Source organism: Rhodamnia argentea, chromosome 9 (genome assembly GCF_020921035.1).
Source record: "Rhodamnia argentea isolate NSW1041297 chromosome 9, ASM2092103v1, whole genome shotgun sequence".
Lineage (NCBI taxonomy): Eukaryota > Viridiplantae > Streptophyta > Magnoliopsida > Myrtales > Myrtaceae > Rhodamnia > Rhodamnia argentea.
In genome coordinates this window covers 2,955,395-2,969,457 of record NC_063158.1, presented here as the reverse complement: position 1 = coordinate 2,969,457, position 14,063 = coordinate 2,955,395, and the positions used below count along the sequence as shown (strand labels likewise).

General features: G+C 40.5%; 2 protein-coding genes and 2 long non-coding RNA genes across 5 annotated transcripts; 3 read left to right on the top strand and 1 right to left on the bottom strand.

Moving 5' to 3' along the window:
- Positions 1-778: 778 nt before the first annotated feature.
- On the top strand, positions 779-6,422 carry LOC115732167 (E3 ubiquitin-protein ligase At1g12760-like). Of its 2 annotated transcripts, none has more exons than XM_048285204.1 (5): positions 779-1,576; positions 2,129-2,290; positions 2,377-2,509; positions 5,382-5,549; positions 5,803-6,422. In XM_048285204.1, exons 1-5 carry the CDS (start codon positions 1,188-1,190, stop codon positions 5,974-5,976), a joined length of 1,026 nt encoding a protein of 341 aa, XP_048141161.1. In that variant the 5' UTR covers positions 779-1,187; the 3' UTR covers positions 5,977-6,422. The 2 variants fall into 2 exon arrangements, with proteins under 2 accessions (XP_048141161.1, XP_030518693.1); XM_030662833.2 differs by having other exon boundaries at positions 785-1,576; positions 2,168-2,290.
- Positions 2,516-4,603, top strand: LOC115732168. Its single transcript, XR_007199689.1, has 2 exons — positions 2,516-3,218; positions 4,404-4,603. It is a non-coding gene; the product is annotated as an uncharacterized LOC115732168 (long non-coding RNA).
- A 942-nt stretch (positions 6,423-7,364) lies between the features above and the next one.
- Positions 7,365-8,238, bottom strand: LOC115732166 (BON1-associated protein 2-like). Its single transcript, XM_030662832.2, has one exon. The coding sequence runs from the start codon at positions 8,077-8,079 to the stop codon at positions 7,531-7,533; it is 549 nt and encodes a 182-aa protein (XP_030518692.2). The 5' UTR covers positions 8,080-8,238; the 3' UTR covers positions 7,365-7,530.
- A 2,042-nt stretch (positions 8,239-10,280) lies between these two features.
- On the top strand, positions 10,281-13,744 carry LOC125316695. The gene is made up of 3 exons (XR_007199782.1): positions 10,281-10,291; positions 11,412-11,414; positions 13,599-13,744. It is a non-coding gene; the product is annotated as an uncharacterized LOC125316695 (long non-coding RNA).
- The last annotated feature ends 319 nt before the right edge of the window (positions 13,745-14,063 follow it).

The following is a 14,063-nucleotide window of genomic DNA, read 5'->3' as shown; positions in this document are numbered from 1 at the left end:
ATATTTCTACTTTTGAGTAAATAGTATGCGATAAATTCTCCATTATCATGACATATCATGAAGGACCAAAATTTTAAAAAAGAATTCATATGATTTACTGATTCGATTACGACACGGACCGATTTTGAGCTCAAAATTTACTATTCGATTGCATGGAGTTTATTCAAGGATTTGAATTTATTCCTAAAGGTGAGAATTGGGAAAATGTGCCAAATGAATTTGGTACGAAGGACCACGAGGTTATGTCCTCTTTGCGACAAAAATTGTAGGCTAGGTTTTGCAAAATTATTTTTTTGACTTAACAACAATGAAGACTAAAATAGAAAGGGTTAATATTATGAAAAAACTCAAATTGATACATTAGTAATAAATTTATCTTAGATCGGTAAACTTGTGATAGATATATCCCGTACTAATTTTTTGACCATCAACAATCCAAAATCGATATATCTGTGAAAAATATCAAATATGTGTGACAAACGAGTTGTAAAAATCTCAAAATTGATATACTCATTAATCGTCACGTGTCATCTAAATCAGTGACTTGACAGTAAAATTTGACGAAAATTAGTGTGGGGAATTTATAGTTTGGGGTTTTTTGTAATATTAAAAAAAGAAAAAGGGAGTCATTAGAAAGGGGTTATTTTCAGGCCACCGAGCGTTCATCACAGTCAATGGTTAACCTCCACGCCGTTCCTTCCATCATCGTACACGACACAGCCGCACCCTGACAGACAGCAGAGATTCAGACAATCTCCATTTCTCCATCCAAAATCTCTCTCTCTCTCTCTCCGACGACGTCGTCTTCGTCTTCTTCTTCCCTCAAAAGATTCATCGCGAACTCACCCACCCACCCAATCGCTCCTTCTACCTCCCCTCTCATGGCCTAGTCTACCCCACCAGACCCAATAGACCCCTCCAATTCGATCTCTCGCTCGCCGAGGCGCTCGCAAACGCGCAAGACAAGAAAATGGCATCGACCACCGCAACCACCAACCCCACGACCCAATCTCCGACCCGATCCTCCGACGACGTCACGGTCGACCTCACCCCGCTCCTGTCCCGCTCCAACAGCTCCCGCGACGACCCCTCGAACTCGAGCCCCGCGCGCCGCCCGGGCCGCCGGGGGCGGCCAGGGCCTGCGCGAGGCGGCGCGGTTCCTGCGCCGCGCCAGCAGCCGGCGGGTGATGCGCGAGCCGTCGATGCTTGTCCGGGAGTCCGCGGCGGAGCAGCTCGAGGAGCGGCAGAGCGACTGGGCCTACTCGAAGCCCGTGGTGGTGCTCGACGTGCTCTGGAACTTCGCCTTCGTTGCCGCCGCCGCGGGGGTTCTGATCGTGAGCCGGGGGGAGAATCCCACGATGCCGCTGAGGGTGTGGATCGTCGGTTACGGGTTGCAGTGTATCTTGCACGTGGTTTGCGTGGTGGATGAGTACAGGAGGAGGCAGCGGCGGTGGCGGTTGCGCCAACAGTCGCCGCGATCCGATAGCTCCCTCGAGGAGGAGAGTTCGGCGGGATCTCGAGAGGATTCACCACGGGAGTATGTGTCGTTGGCTCAGTTCAGCGAGGAGGGAAGAAGGTAGTTAGTGGGTTTTTTTGTCAGTGTTCAATTGGGTTTTTGAGCTTGATTTATGTGCTTTGATTTTCATTTTGAGAATTGTTGCTGGTTTGTTCTTTATTAGCCTGTTTGTTTAATGTCAATGTATATGCGGAAAGAGTGTGAGTGAAAGGAAACGAATGATGGGCAGTGTAGAGCAGTAAGGAGATAGATTTCCTTCTTGGATTTTTTTGAAGTTGGACTATCATCAAAACTTTAGTGGGTTATTAGCAATATTTCATGTCTGCATTTTAGCACAGAAAAATAAGTTGGAAGTTGAACTATAGGCAAAATCATGCTTTGCCACTGAAAAATAGTTTTCTTATGCGGATCAGCTGCTATCTAGCTCCGATTATGGTACTGCATTGCTGTGCAATGATGTACTGATCAGTGGTTGATTTACTCTCTTATGGAGAAAGTCTGAATGTATCAGTGGATGTGGATCGTAGTTGGTTGCTTTCAGGGATAGTGCACTGCTTGCTAAGTGCCCTTGGTTGATAACTTAGTACATGTTATTCTAGTGTGATATTGCAGGGCTTTGTTGACACTCGTCATCCTTTCATGTAATTTCAGTAGTGTAGCGAAGCATCTGGAATCAGCGAACACTATGTTTTCCTTCGTTTGGTGGATCATTGGTTTCTACTGGGTTTCAGCGGGTGGCCAAACTTTAGCACATGATGCTCCTCAGCTATATTGGTTTGTCTTGACTCTTTTGTTGCTATGATTCAAAGTACAGCTCTAATGAGAAAATCTAACTTTCTTCTACCTTGTTATGCATGCAGGCTTTGCATCATCTTTTTAGGGTTTGATGTGTTCTTTGTAGTCTTCTGTGTTGCCCTGGCATGTGTCATTGGCATAGCTGTGTGTTGCTGTCTCCCTTGTATTATTGCACTTCTTTATGCTGTGACAGACCAGGTACGTCTTGATTCTCGCTGGGGATAAAAATTTAATTTCTTGACAATTTGATTTTTTGCTATGTCTTGTCTCGCTAGTTTATGTGCCCAACCATGCTGGGCATTTTGTATTGGCAATCTAACATTGGAACCTTAACAGGAACTAGTATTATTTGCCACTTGCGAGTCATTAAAGTTTGTGATGCTGTAATAGTCTACCATCTTTTTAAAGGCCAAAGGAAAAAAGGAACTGATTGCAGAATTGGTTGGTTGACATATATAGCTGACTTTCACAGTTGTTCTATCCTCTTTCGAAAATTTGCCGCGAGGGTGTAGCTACTTGAAACTAGATTTTGGAGGTGCGGAGGCCCTACCAGAGTGTCTTCATTCTTTACACCTGGTGTTGCAAAGAGTTTCGGCTTGCCTTCACTAATTATTAGTTTCTTTTGGGTTGAAATTGAAGATGCATGTTCTTTTTAGGATGTGATAATCATTTACATGGTAAATGTCTCTTTACGAGGATTGGGTTGTTCTTGTCATTTAATGGTGTTGATTCAAATGCAACCATATCAACAAATTCATGGAAAATCTATGACAAACAACATAAGTCGAAGCGGTAGTTTGCAGGAAATAATTGATGTTTTCCCCTTGAAGAATCAATGCTGAGCTAGTTGGCTACAAGAAATAATCAATGCTTTTTCCCCTACTTTTTATATGCATATTCAGGATATGTGATGGTGTTACTACATGTGTGAAGGCTTGTAATGGCACATCAAGTTATTTTCCAATCACAGTAGACTTACACCAAGGTTTTGCTTTGAGTCCTTATCTTTTTGCCCTAGTTATGGATGAGCTAACAAAAGATATCCAAGATGAGGTGCCGTGGTATATGCTATTTCCATATGATATTGTACTTATTGATAAGACCAAAGCTGGAATTGGCGCTAAATTAAAATTATGGAGAAGCACGTTGGAGGCTAAAGGATTTACGTTAAGTCGAAGTAAGACCGAATACATGAAGTGTGAGTTTGACACGGCAAGAGGAGAAGATCAAGAATCTGTGAATATGTTCGGACAGGAGGTACCCAAGAAAGATTCTTTTAGATATTTGGGATTTTAGACAAAAAAAAAAAAAGATATTTGGGATCAATATTGCAAAAGAGGGGATAGGTTGATGAGGATGTAAGCCATAGAATCGGAGCGGGTTGGATGAAATGGTGCAGTGCATCGGGGTTTTTGTGTGATCACAAAATCCTTCTTAAACTAAAATGAAAATTTTATAGAATAATAGTAAGGCCCGCAATGCTATATAGAGCTAAATGTTGGCCAAGACAGAGGCAATATGAGCATAAAATGAGAGTAGCGGAAATGAGGATGTTAAAGTGGATGTGTGATCATACAAGGATGGATATGATAAGAAATGAAGATATTCGACGAAAAATTGGAGTAGTACCGGTGGCGTAAAAGATGAAAGAACATAGACCGAGATGGTTTGGGCATATTCTTCGGAGATCCCTAGATGTTTCGGTAAAAACAGAAGTTTGTTACCGAGAGCATGAGAGCATGACATAAAGAAAGGAAGAGGTCGGCTGAAACTTACCTAGGGGAAAGTAGTAAAATAAGATTTAATGAAGTAGAAGATAGATTGGCGTACGGTTTATCTTAGGACAAAGTGGAGGAAAGCTATTAACATTGTGGAAGGGACAGAATTGTTATGTTCCGGACTATCATTTTTAGTTTATTTTTCCCTATATATATTTATATATATTTATTTTTTATATAATTATTTCTTTTCCCTTCATCGATCTTGCTTTTATTTTATTTTATTTTATTTTATTTTTGGTTCATTGATCGCCGACCCCAACCAGTTTGGAATAAAGATGATGTTGATGTTGGTGTTGTTGATGTTGATTCAGGCTGAACGTAAACATGTGCTCAAGCCATAATTCTTGGTACACCAGTATTGAACTATTGTGGTCTTTAGTAGTCAAAAATTTGTTTCCTTCTTTGAACTTTCAGTTCTATGGATCTGGGTGGGGATAGTCATTCTGTAGTTAGTTGCAATACCTTATATGTCGTGTATGTTCAGTATGACGTCCATATGCTTAATTAATTTCTGAAAAAACTTAGGTTTTTGTTGAGGAGTGGTGAATGAGGAGACACGAGGTATTTCTGTGGATCACGTTGCAGACTTATCATCGCATTTGGATTATGTTGAAGAATATCTCCCTTTAACACGTCCTTGCCAGTTTTGATTATGATTCCTTTCATGGTGTCTAATGAAATCACTGTCCTATGTCACTGGTTCATGTTTGTGGTCGGGTCATTTTGGTGTAAAAACGTACTTACTTTTGCCTAACATTTTTCCGAAGCTTGAACTTCTTAGATGAGTTCTACAGTTCCATTTGTTGCTTGTTAATAAATTGTTATAGAGTAAAAGTTGGGAGCTATCAGGAACTGTATGCAAGCTGATATAAAAGCTATTATTTGCTAACACCAAAGATAATTTGGTGAGTAGTATACATCAGGTTGCAACGCAGAGACATCAGTTTAGAGAAGCAGGATCTTACTTCGTGTATTCTGGAATAAACTTAGACTAACCAGTATCCTCATGTTACTATCCTCCATTCTGGCTTAGTTATTAGTTATTTGACTTTCTTTGTCTAGCCAAGTGTGATGAGTGGCATTCACTCTTTGCTTGTATTCTTACCATGTGTTCTATTAACTAATGAGTGCAATTCATGATGTTGCAACCATGCATATTTCATGCATATGAGGAACTGTGTCAATGATTTCACGTGTATGTTTTAGTACTGTAGAGATCTTTTGGTTTTGGTTTTGGCGGGCAGTTTGGACTATGTTTTCATTGATATTCCTACTTTACGTCAATACAGGAAGGAGCATCTAAAGAAGATATTGAGCAACTGCCCAAGTTCAAATTCCGGAAAATTGGTGACGGGGAGAAACATATCTCTGAGGTCGAGGGACCTCTAGGAGGCATAATGACCGAATGTGGCACCAAAGGCTCGCCCATTGAACATTACCTATCGCAAGATGATGCAGTACGTAGTCCAATTTTCTCTGAGTTCCATTGGATCTCTTTTTTATCTTTGTTTTATCAAAACTAACCCTTGAAATTTCTATTGGTATTCGTATAATAGTATGGGTGATGAAATTGTTAGAAACTTTTTACCTGATAATTGGTGATAGAAATTGTTCCTTCCATGACTTTTGCCATCCCTTGGTCGATATAGAACCCGCTGAAACACCATTGCATTCCTGGGTGTTTGAAATTGGTATCTGTGCTCTCTGTAGGAGTGTTGCATTTGCCTTTCGGCTTACGAGGACGGGGTCGATCTGAGGGAACTTCCGTGCCGTCATCATTTTCATTGTACCTGTGTAGATAAATGGCTATACATAAATGCTACCTGCCCACTCTGCAAGTATAACATCTTGAAGAGTACCAACAATGGATCGGAGGAAGTGTAGAAGGGTCCGAGTGCCCGACACAAACTACATATTCCTGAACTTCCAGTTCAAGAGAATTCGAGTTTCATAGCATGTTGAAGGACAAGTTGTGGGCTGTCTTTTCCATCGTCGTGGTAGCTGTAATGGCAAACATACCCATGTGTTCTGTCCGTCTTGGTATGTACGTTTTCAACCTCCCCTTGTACATGTTCATGTCTGGATTTTTACGGAGTCTGATGATTCAAGTAGCTGTCTTCTGTCGGCTTTCGCCATCGATGATGGCACGATTAAATATCAGATGCTGCTTGTGAATTAAAGGCGTAAGAGTCATGAGACTTCTTGAAACGTGAGAAATGAGGCGATGATTAACTTCCTTTGTCGGGCCAACAACGTGATGTGTTGATCTAGCATTGTTTATGACAGTGACAACATGTATTCGATGCGTTCAATAGATGGCTTTCCATCTAGTTGTGCTTGTGCATACCGATTTTTTGAGTGTGTACACTCTGAGAGTTACAACTCTCGAGGAATCTGTGAGTAGAGAGTGTTTGCTCGCAGCGAGATGTGCTCGAGCTTGTAGAGGACACTGCAGGAGCTTCGGGAAAGGAATTAGTTCTGCTAACACGGTTGACATCTCTGGATTACTTGTCTTCTTCAAGAGATTCAACACTCCCTTGGATCCCATACGCCATACCTAAGTCCCATCTCACTTGCTTTGATACCTGCGAAATCTAGACCGTAGATGTTCATTTTTTTCGTATGGAATATTGCTAACCGCGGTATGGGGATGATGGATCGTGGGTCACAAGTGCGTCTGATTCAGCTTTCGCGCAAATACAAAGCCATTTTCCCAAGAAGCATCAAGTGAAACGATGCTTTGACCACAATGTCTGAGGCTATTAACGTGACATGTTTTCCTAAATCAATTATAATGTCACTTGAAAGTTGTTTTACGTTTCGAAAAAAGGTGGAGTTGGTTCTCGAGGTTCTGGAACCAGTCGGTTCGGTTCGGTTCTAAGCTGTTTCCTAAGGGAGCCGGTTCAATTTCCAATTTCAAGTACTTGGAAGCAACTCTATCTAACATGGCATTTTCCAGACTCTTGTTCATGCACCGGAAGCAGCTTTGTCGTGGAAATTTCCATATCCTTGTTTTGGAAGGTACCCGCCCTGAAATCGATTGCCCATGTTTCGAAGTTTCCTCTCTTTTGGCATGAGAAGTTACTAATTTTTGGGTTACATGTTTTATTATTGCTTTGAATGATTAACGTTGTCTTAACGTTGTTAATCTCAGCATATTATTTTTACACTTAAATATTTATATGCCATGTTTTATCACTGGTACAAGGTTATTTCAGGCCAATTCTGGTTGCAAAAAGAAAAAATCAACAAAAAAGATTAAAACCAAAAAGAATGAGAAAAGGGAAGACAACTCTCCATCGTTTGAAGCAAAACCCAAATCATTGTTTTTACAGAAAAATATGAAAAAAAAAATCAAATCGTTGACCCATCCTCACCCCATCCTCACCGCTCGATCAGGTTGGTGGGCCCACCCACGCTCCGTCTACTGATCAGTGATCACCCGCAAGCGGACGCAACCGGCCAGCCAATGACCGTCGGCCACGCGTCCGCACGGCTCGCCCGCGTCGCAACGGAGCCTGCCCACCCTTCTTCGACCGCGACTCTCACCGCTACGTTCACCGTGCCGTGGCCTCTCGTCCCGTCCCTGTCCCTCAACCGGTAGCTCAGGAACCCGACGGGCCCCGCCGGCGCCGCCGGAGAGAGGATGTCGCCGGCCGGGATCTGGCACCACCCCAGCAGGGCCTCGCCGCCTCCGAGCGGCCGCGCGCGGACGGCGAGATGGACGGACGACCGGACGTCGGCGAAGAAGGCGGGGTCCACGGAGAGGCGGAACTTCTCGTTCCACGTCGGGCTCGAGCCCCCCCGGGGATCGACGCTGGTGGCGTGAACTTGGACCGGCGACGTGGAGGGCGCGGCGGTGAGGGTGGCGAAGGGCTTGAGGCGCCGCGAGAAGAGCGCGTTCAGGGTCGGGTTCTTGAGGCCGTGAGCCGATATGACGGTGATCTCGACGGAGATTGGGCGACACCGAGTCTTGTCGCTCGCCATGTGGACGCAGATCTCGATTCGGAGCTAGAAGTTTGAGCGGGGTTTCGAGAGGAGTTGGTGAGTGAAGTGGGGAGGAGAAGAGATTGACCATGGGAGAGCGAAGAGGAAGGTGAAGGGCGATTTTCTTGAAAGTTAGATCAGATAACGAGACGGAAGGGGCTCTTGAGTGGTATGTGACGGTGATGTCACGTCAAATTCGGACAAAGGACGCAGAACGAAAAATGATAATAAAATGTCCACTTGGCGTGAGGTGGGTGGCGTTATTATCCACATCAATATCCATAATATATATTCCCAATTTATAATTTATATGATTTAATTTCAGAAAATTACGAAGAACTTACCCAGTATTTCCTAATTACATAATTTTGAAAGAGCTTAAATTTTCCGGGGCGATGTGATGACCCCCTGCATCTAGTCTCAGCATTTAATTCAACTTTAACTCTGTGTGTCCCGGTTCTGATCCAATGCTTTTTTATCTCGTAAGAAAATACCAACTTTAATTTGAGTATCTATAATTTCGTTAGAGATTCAATGTGCCACTACACGTCTACTTGGAAGCCAAATTATGTAAGAGATTTAGCAACGATTGTTTGTCCTAGAGATATTTTATTAATTAATTATTAAAAGATGATTATTCTAAATTAAGGAAGATGTGTATTTGAATAATTTTCTTATATATTCGTATAAAATAGGATTTTTGCACATTGATGATGTTCGATTGAGTATCTTATACTTATTATATGATAATGCATTCGTGTAACTTGTTTTTTCCATTAATGCGTATCAAAAAGTAATTTCGTGAAATCCAATCTAAACTCGTGGCATGGTTCCAATCGTCAATCCTCTCCATACGTTGAATCAAGCTGTGACCATGGTGAAGGAGAGGAATGACTTTGGACTCCATGCTAAGTCATGTTGATTGATTGATTGATGACGTGGAATTGTCATGTTGGACAACTAAAGGTTCCAAATTAAGGGGGGCATATTTGGGACTTGAGTTAAAGTTGATGATTTTTTACGAGACAAAGAAAAGTTTGAGCTAAATTTGGGACTCGAGTTAAAATTGGTGATATTTTATGAAACAAAACAAAGTTTGAGTCAGATTTGGGACTTAAGTTAAAGTGGATGATATTTTACGAGACAAAAAAAAAAAAATTCGGGCCAGAATCGTCATTAGACCTAAAGTTAGTGCTTTTTTAGGGAATTGGCCCTAGTATCTAAATTTTAGATCAATGTACAACGTCATCATTTGAAATTTAATTCATCCAATATGGTCATTGGATTATTCACTAATGTTCAATGTAGTCCCTAAATTTTTAATTTATTCATTCTAGTCTCTCAAATTTCCATAACAAAGTTAAATTAGTCATTCGGCACTATTCCCAAGTTTTCATATTTGCACAGTTGCCTATACTATGCAACAAATTTTCCTTTAAATCCTTTTCTAAATCAATACAAAAATCATGCCATCGTCTTGTTACCTTTTTACCATTAACAATTAAGATTGTTCCATGCAAGTAAATTTTACTAGATAATTCTTATGCTGGTATTTGTATTTATTAAAAAGTGTTTTTTTTAGTTCTATGATGTTTATTTTTTTATTTTTATTTTTTTGATAATCCAAGATCCACAGGCCCCACCGGGCTTCGCCCAGTGTACGGCTCGAGGGCTAAACAATGACTATACTTGGAGGGGGATTGGCCTAGCAACCCACCGTCGGGCCTCCCACTTAAATCACGGAACGCGGTCAGGAGTTTTGAACCCCCAACCTTTCATGAGAGGAAGAGGGGCTCAAGCTCAAACAACTACACCATGCGTGGGTGGGTTCTATGTTGTTTATTTTATGACTTCTTGACCTAAAAAAGAACATCCTTTTCTTTCGCTAGTCAAATCTTGCTCCGCCGAGAACGGAACTCTTTTGAGGATGAAAAAGTCAATAGGGCATTGAAACCTCGATACATCGTCTTTGAGGAGTTGTCAAAACCGAAGGTTGCTTTCAGCTTCCTAGCAAACCGTCCTTTCTATACGTGAAGCACCGTCGAAACTTACCCATGTACAATGGAATTTTTCTTTTCATAAATATAAGGCAAAAGCCATAAAAAATTTCAAACTATGCTTATTAGGGCACATTTACCCTAAACTTTATTCTAGACACCAAAAAATCCTTGACTTGTACATGTGTAATACATTTACCTTCCGTCAAAGTTCCGTTGATGAGAACTACTAAAACTCTACCTACATGGACGCTTGAAAGCAAATTGTGTTCCTAAATTTGTACATGTGTGGCACATTTACCTTCCGTTAAAGTTCCATTGATAAGGACCATTAAAAATCTACTTACATGGAAACGGTGTTGACATGCTCAAGTGAAATAAAAATAACGTTATTTTGACTGAAAAATCATCTAAAGGAATCATGATGGACGGTAAATGTATCACATAGGTACAAGTTTGGAGTTTTTTATATCACGGTAAGAAATTTTAGGGTAAATGTCTCACAAGGAGCATAGTTTAGGATTTTGGATGTCAGAAGAAAAAAGTTCGGAGGAAATATATTATAGCGGGCATAGTTTGAGAATTTTTTCATGATTTTTTTTTTTAAATAGAAATGCAAAGTTAATTAATTACTTTTTTTCTTTGTCCTTGCTTCAATCAGCATCATCCATAATTTTCATTAATTTATGTATCAGCACCAGAGGGTGATGTTCCAAGCAATACTCCCAAAGACGTCAACGTGTTCACAGATCTTTTTGCGCTGCATATGGTGGGAAACGATCGCATGTCCTTTTCGCGAAAGAATTTCACGCCTTTCAATTTCGTCATTGAGTTCGCCAAGCAGTGGAATGGAATGGATGCAGACTTTAAAAAAGACTAAATAAATCAAAAGATACTTAAACCAATGGCTAGTTTGCATGAAATAATCGTCCAAAAGATACTTGTACTCAGCCGATTCGCCGGTCTTAAACTTTTCAATTTAACTAATTTAGTCACTTGTGAATATAGTCCTTTCGTTCAATTTTAACCATAAACTGCTAATGTGTCGGTCTAGTCAATGTCTGCTGTCGACCGTACCATGTTAGATAGTAGTCCACTACGTCGATAATTTTCTGTTAAAATTAGTCGAAATAATTATATTCACAAATCTTTAAAAAAACTTAGGACTAAATATCAAATTATTAGGCCTCGTTGTATAATGAATTTATAACGTTTTGAACAATTCTTGACGAATAAGACATCGTTTGATCTTTAGTGAGGAAGATGTTGACCTCATTCCGTGTAGAAATTGCTTCCGACACATGACAATCACGATGGACAGCTCAAAGGGTTAAGGACGTTGACCCTGTGGTCGCTTGAGCAGGGACCAATGTATTGTCATCTCTTCGTTGGACCAACGTAGTCCCCTCAAAGTCAATTATATATATATCCATACTTCATGGTTTTTTTTTTGGTCAGAATCCATACTTCAAGGTTGATGAATTATATTTGTTAAATGGGTAATAAATAAATTTAAAAAATGAGTTCATAACTTACTTAAACTCAATTCGTCTTTATGACTCTCTCTCTCTCTTTCTTTTGCCCTTACTCGATCTCGTGCTCGGTCACTTCTCGCTTTTACCTCGGTTTGCTTATGAGTTTTCTTGAATTTGATTAAATATGAAAGTGAGTTAACAATGTGGGTTGGGACGGGTATGTGTTGGATATAAGATGGGTTGGGTATGGGTCACTAAATTTATATTATATGAAAATGAATCAAAACAAGTTAAATTGATCAATTTGAGTCGGACGATTTTTTGGCCGATCCAATCCACCCTTAAGGTTTCAGACAAAGTGAGCGGCTCATCATTGAGAGGGAAAGTGGCATTTGGGTAATCATGGTCAAGATAGTCTATTTGCTGCTGAGTCAAGTGATTTCACCCGTCAACGCATACTACATCACTTATATCCAAATAAAGACATGGCAACTTCCATATGCAAATGCCACTGAGACGTTGGACAAGTTGCTAAGACGTCCGGGCTTTAAACAATTAAACTAATGAGATCCCAGGTTCGACTCCCAACAACCACGTGTTGAGGGACTTATCTAGTGGTATTGGCAAAAACTCCTCCACCTCGAGGAATAGTTCATTACATGTGGGAAACCTCGGTTATAAAAAAAAATTTCCATATGCAAATGAACAAGAAGACAACGAAAACGATGTAAATAAAAGTTGTGGCGACGCTCATCACTTGTAAATATCGTGATTCATAAGGTCGTATATCCCTATCAAAGCTCTTTTCGTTTATTGTGAAAATCGATATAAGCTGCGTTTATTTGAGTAAAAAGAATTTTATGTGAATTAGTTTTTTGGACTTTCAAAAGTTTGATTCGCTAGAAACGACCGATCAACAAAAAAATCATTTATGATCAAAGAAAATGTACATGTTTAAAGTTAAGAAAATGAATTCTCGAGTTCAAAAAGGAGATGACATCCTCCTGAAAAATAATTTCCCCGAAAACGTAATCTTCTATCATGAAATTTTCTCCGTAACACCCTTATGATTGTTTTACTCCTTTTTTTTTTTTAACGATGAGATAGCCCATCTTAAGTGGATGAACCGCGGACCGTTACGATGCCCTACAAATCATCGTCAAACACAACCGCCACCACGATGGTCGACGCTTGCTATGGCCACCCCTCTTAAATTGCGGCCAAAAGTACCGTCGCCCGCATCATTCCAGCCTTCGGATCTCGTGCCTTTCACGAGAGAGCCCTACACAGTTTCGACGGTCAAATGAACCCGAAATGAAAAAGGTATCGCATGATGAAAGGACAATTTTGGTATACTCTTTTAGAAAAAAAGGAAAGAGAAAGAAATTCTTGATGGACATGACAAGGATAGACATGTATTTCCTCCCAGAAAGCACCTCACTTAGAACAAGCAAATCCATAGATTTATTTTTTTTTTTTAATGTCTATTTTTTCTCGAATTCTCATCTCTTTGACTTTTGCTCTACCTTTTTGTATAATGCGGGAGTCAAACCGACCCCGTACCTTTGATACTAGCATCCTAACATCTTCAATCTCTTTATCAGTAAGGTCGCATACCTATTGGTCAGAAACTTAATTCCACCTACCTGTTTTTAAAGCAAGGTATTGCCTTTTCCATTACATCCCAGCTCTATAAACATGAGGGCATTTTACACTATTTTCCTCCAGCTCTAACGATGTAGCCTCGCACACATTAATCAACACTAATTTGACTCTGATTTTGTGATCAATTTATTATTATTATATATATGTATGTACGTACGTAACATAATGTGTTTATCTCAGTGATTAATAAATTATACGAAAATCCCACCGCCAAATACATTTATCCAAATCCAACACATACATACATACATACGTATACATACATTAAAACTGAAACTACGCCGTTTGCTGCATAGTTTCAGTTTAATTGCAAATGTCATGTTTGTGTATTTCTTTTCTTTGCTGTTCTCTTTTTTAGGGGCAAAGCAATCGCAGCTCCAAGAGATTAGGCCCGACCGACGTTCCGGCCTGGCGTTCGCCTCCACCGCAACGCGACCCGCGCTGCAAATCTTCTCCTCCATTGTAGCCCGTAACCGACAAAGGCGCCGGGCACCCTACCCCAGGTTCGTTCCTCGTACTCGTGCATTTGAATGCAATGCCGGTGCTGGAGGCTCGTTTTTCTTTTTATCGCTTTCTCTCTTTCCATGTGCACAAGATAGAATCCTTGAACCCCGACCGATGGGACCGTTTCGTTTGGTTCAGTTTCTCGTTGGATGAGTTGAATATACGGGGATCGAAACATCGTCGCAGCTGATTTTTCGGTTCGCGAGTTGGGACTCGAGTTAAAGTGGATGATTTTTTATGGACAAAAAAAAAAAAGTTCATGCCGGAATTGTCATTAAACCTAAAGTTAGTGCTTTTTTAGGAAATTAGCCCTAGTATCTAAATTTTAGATTAATGTACAACG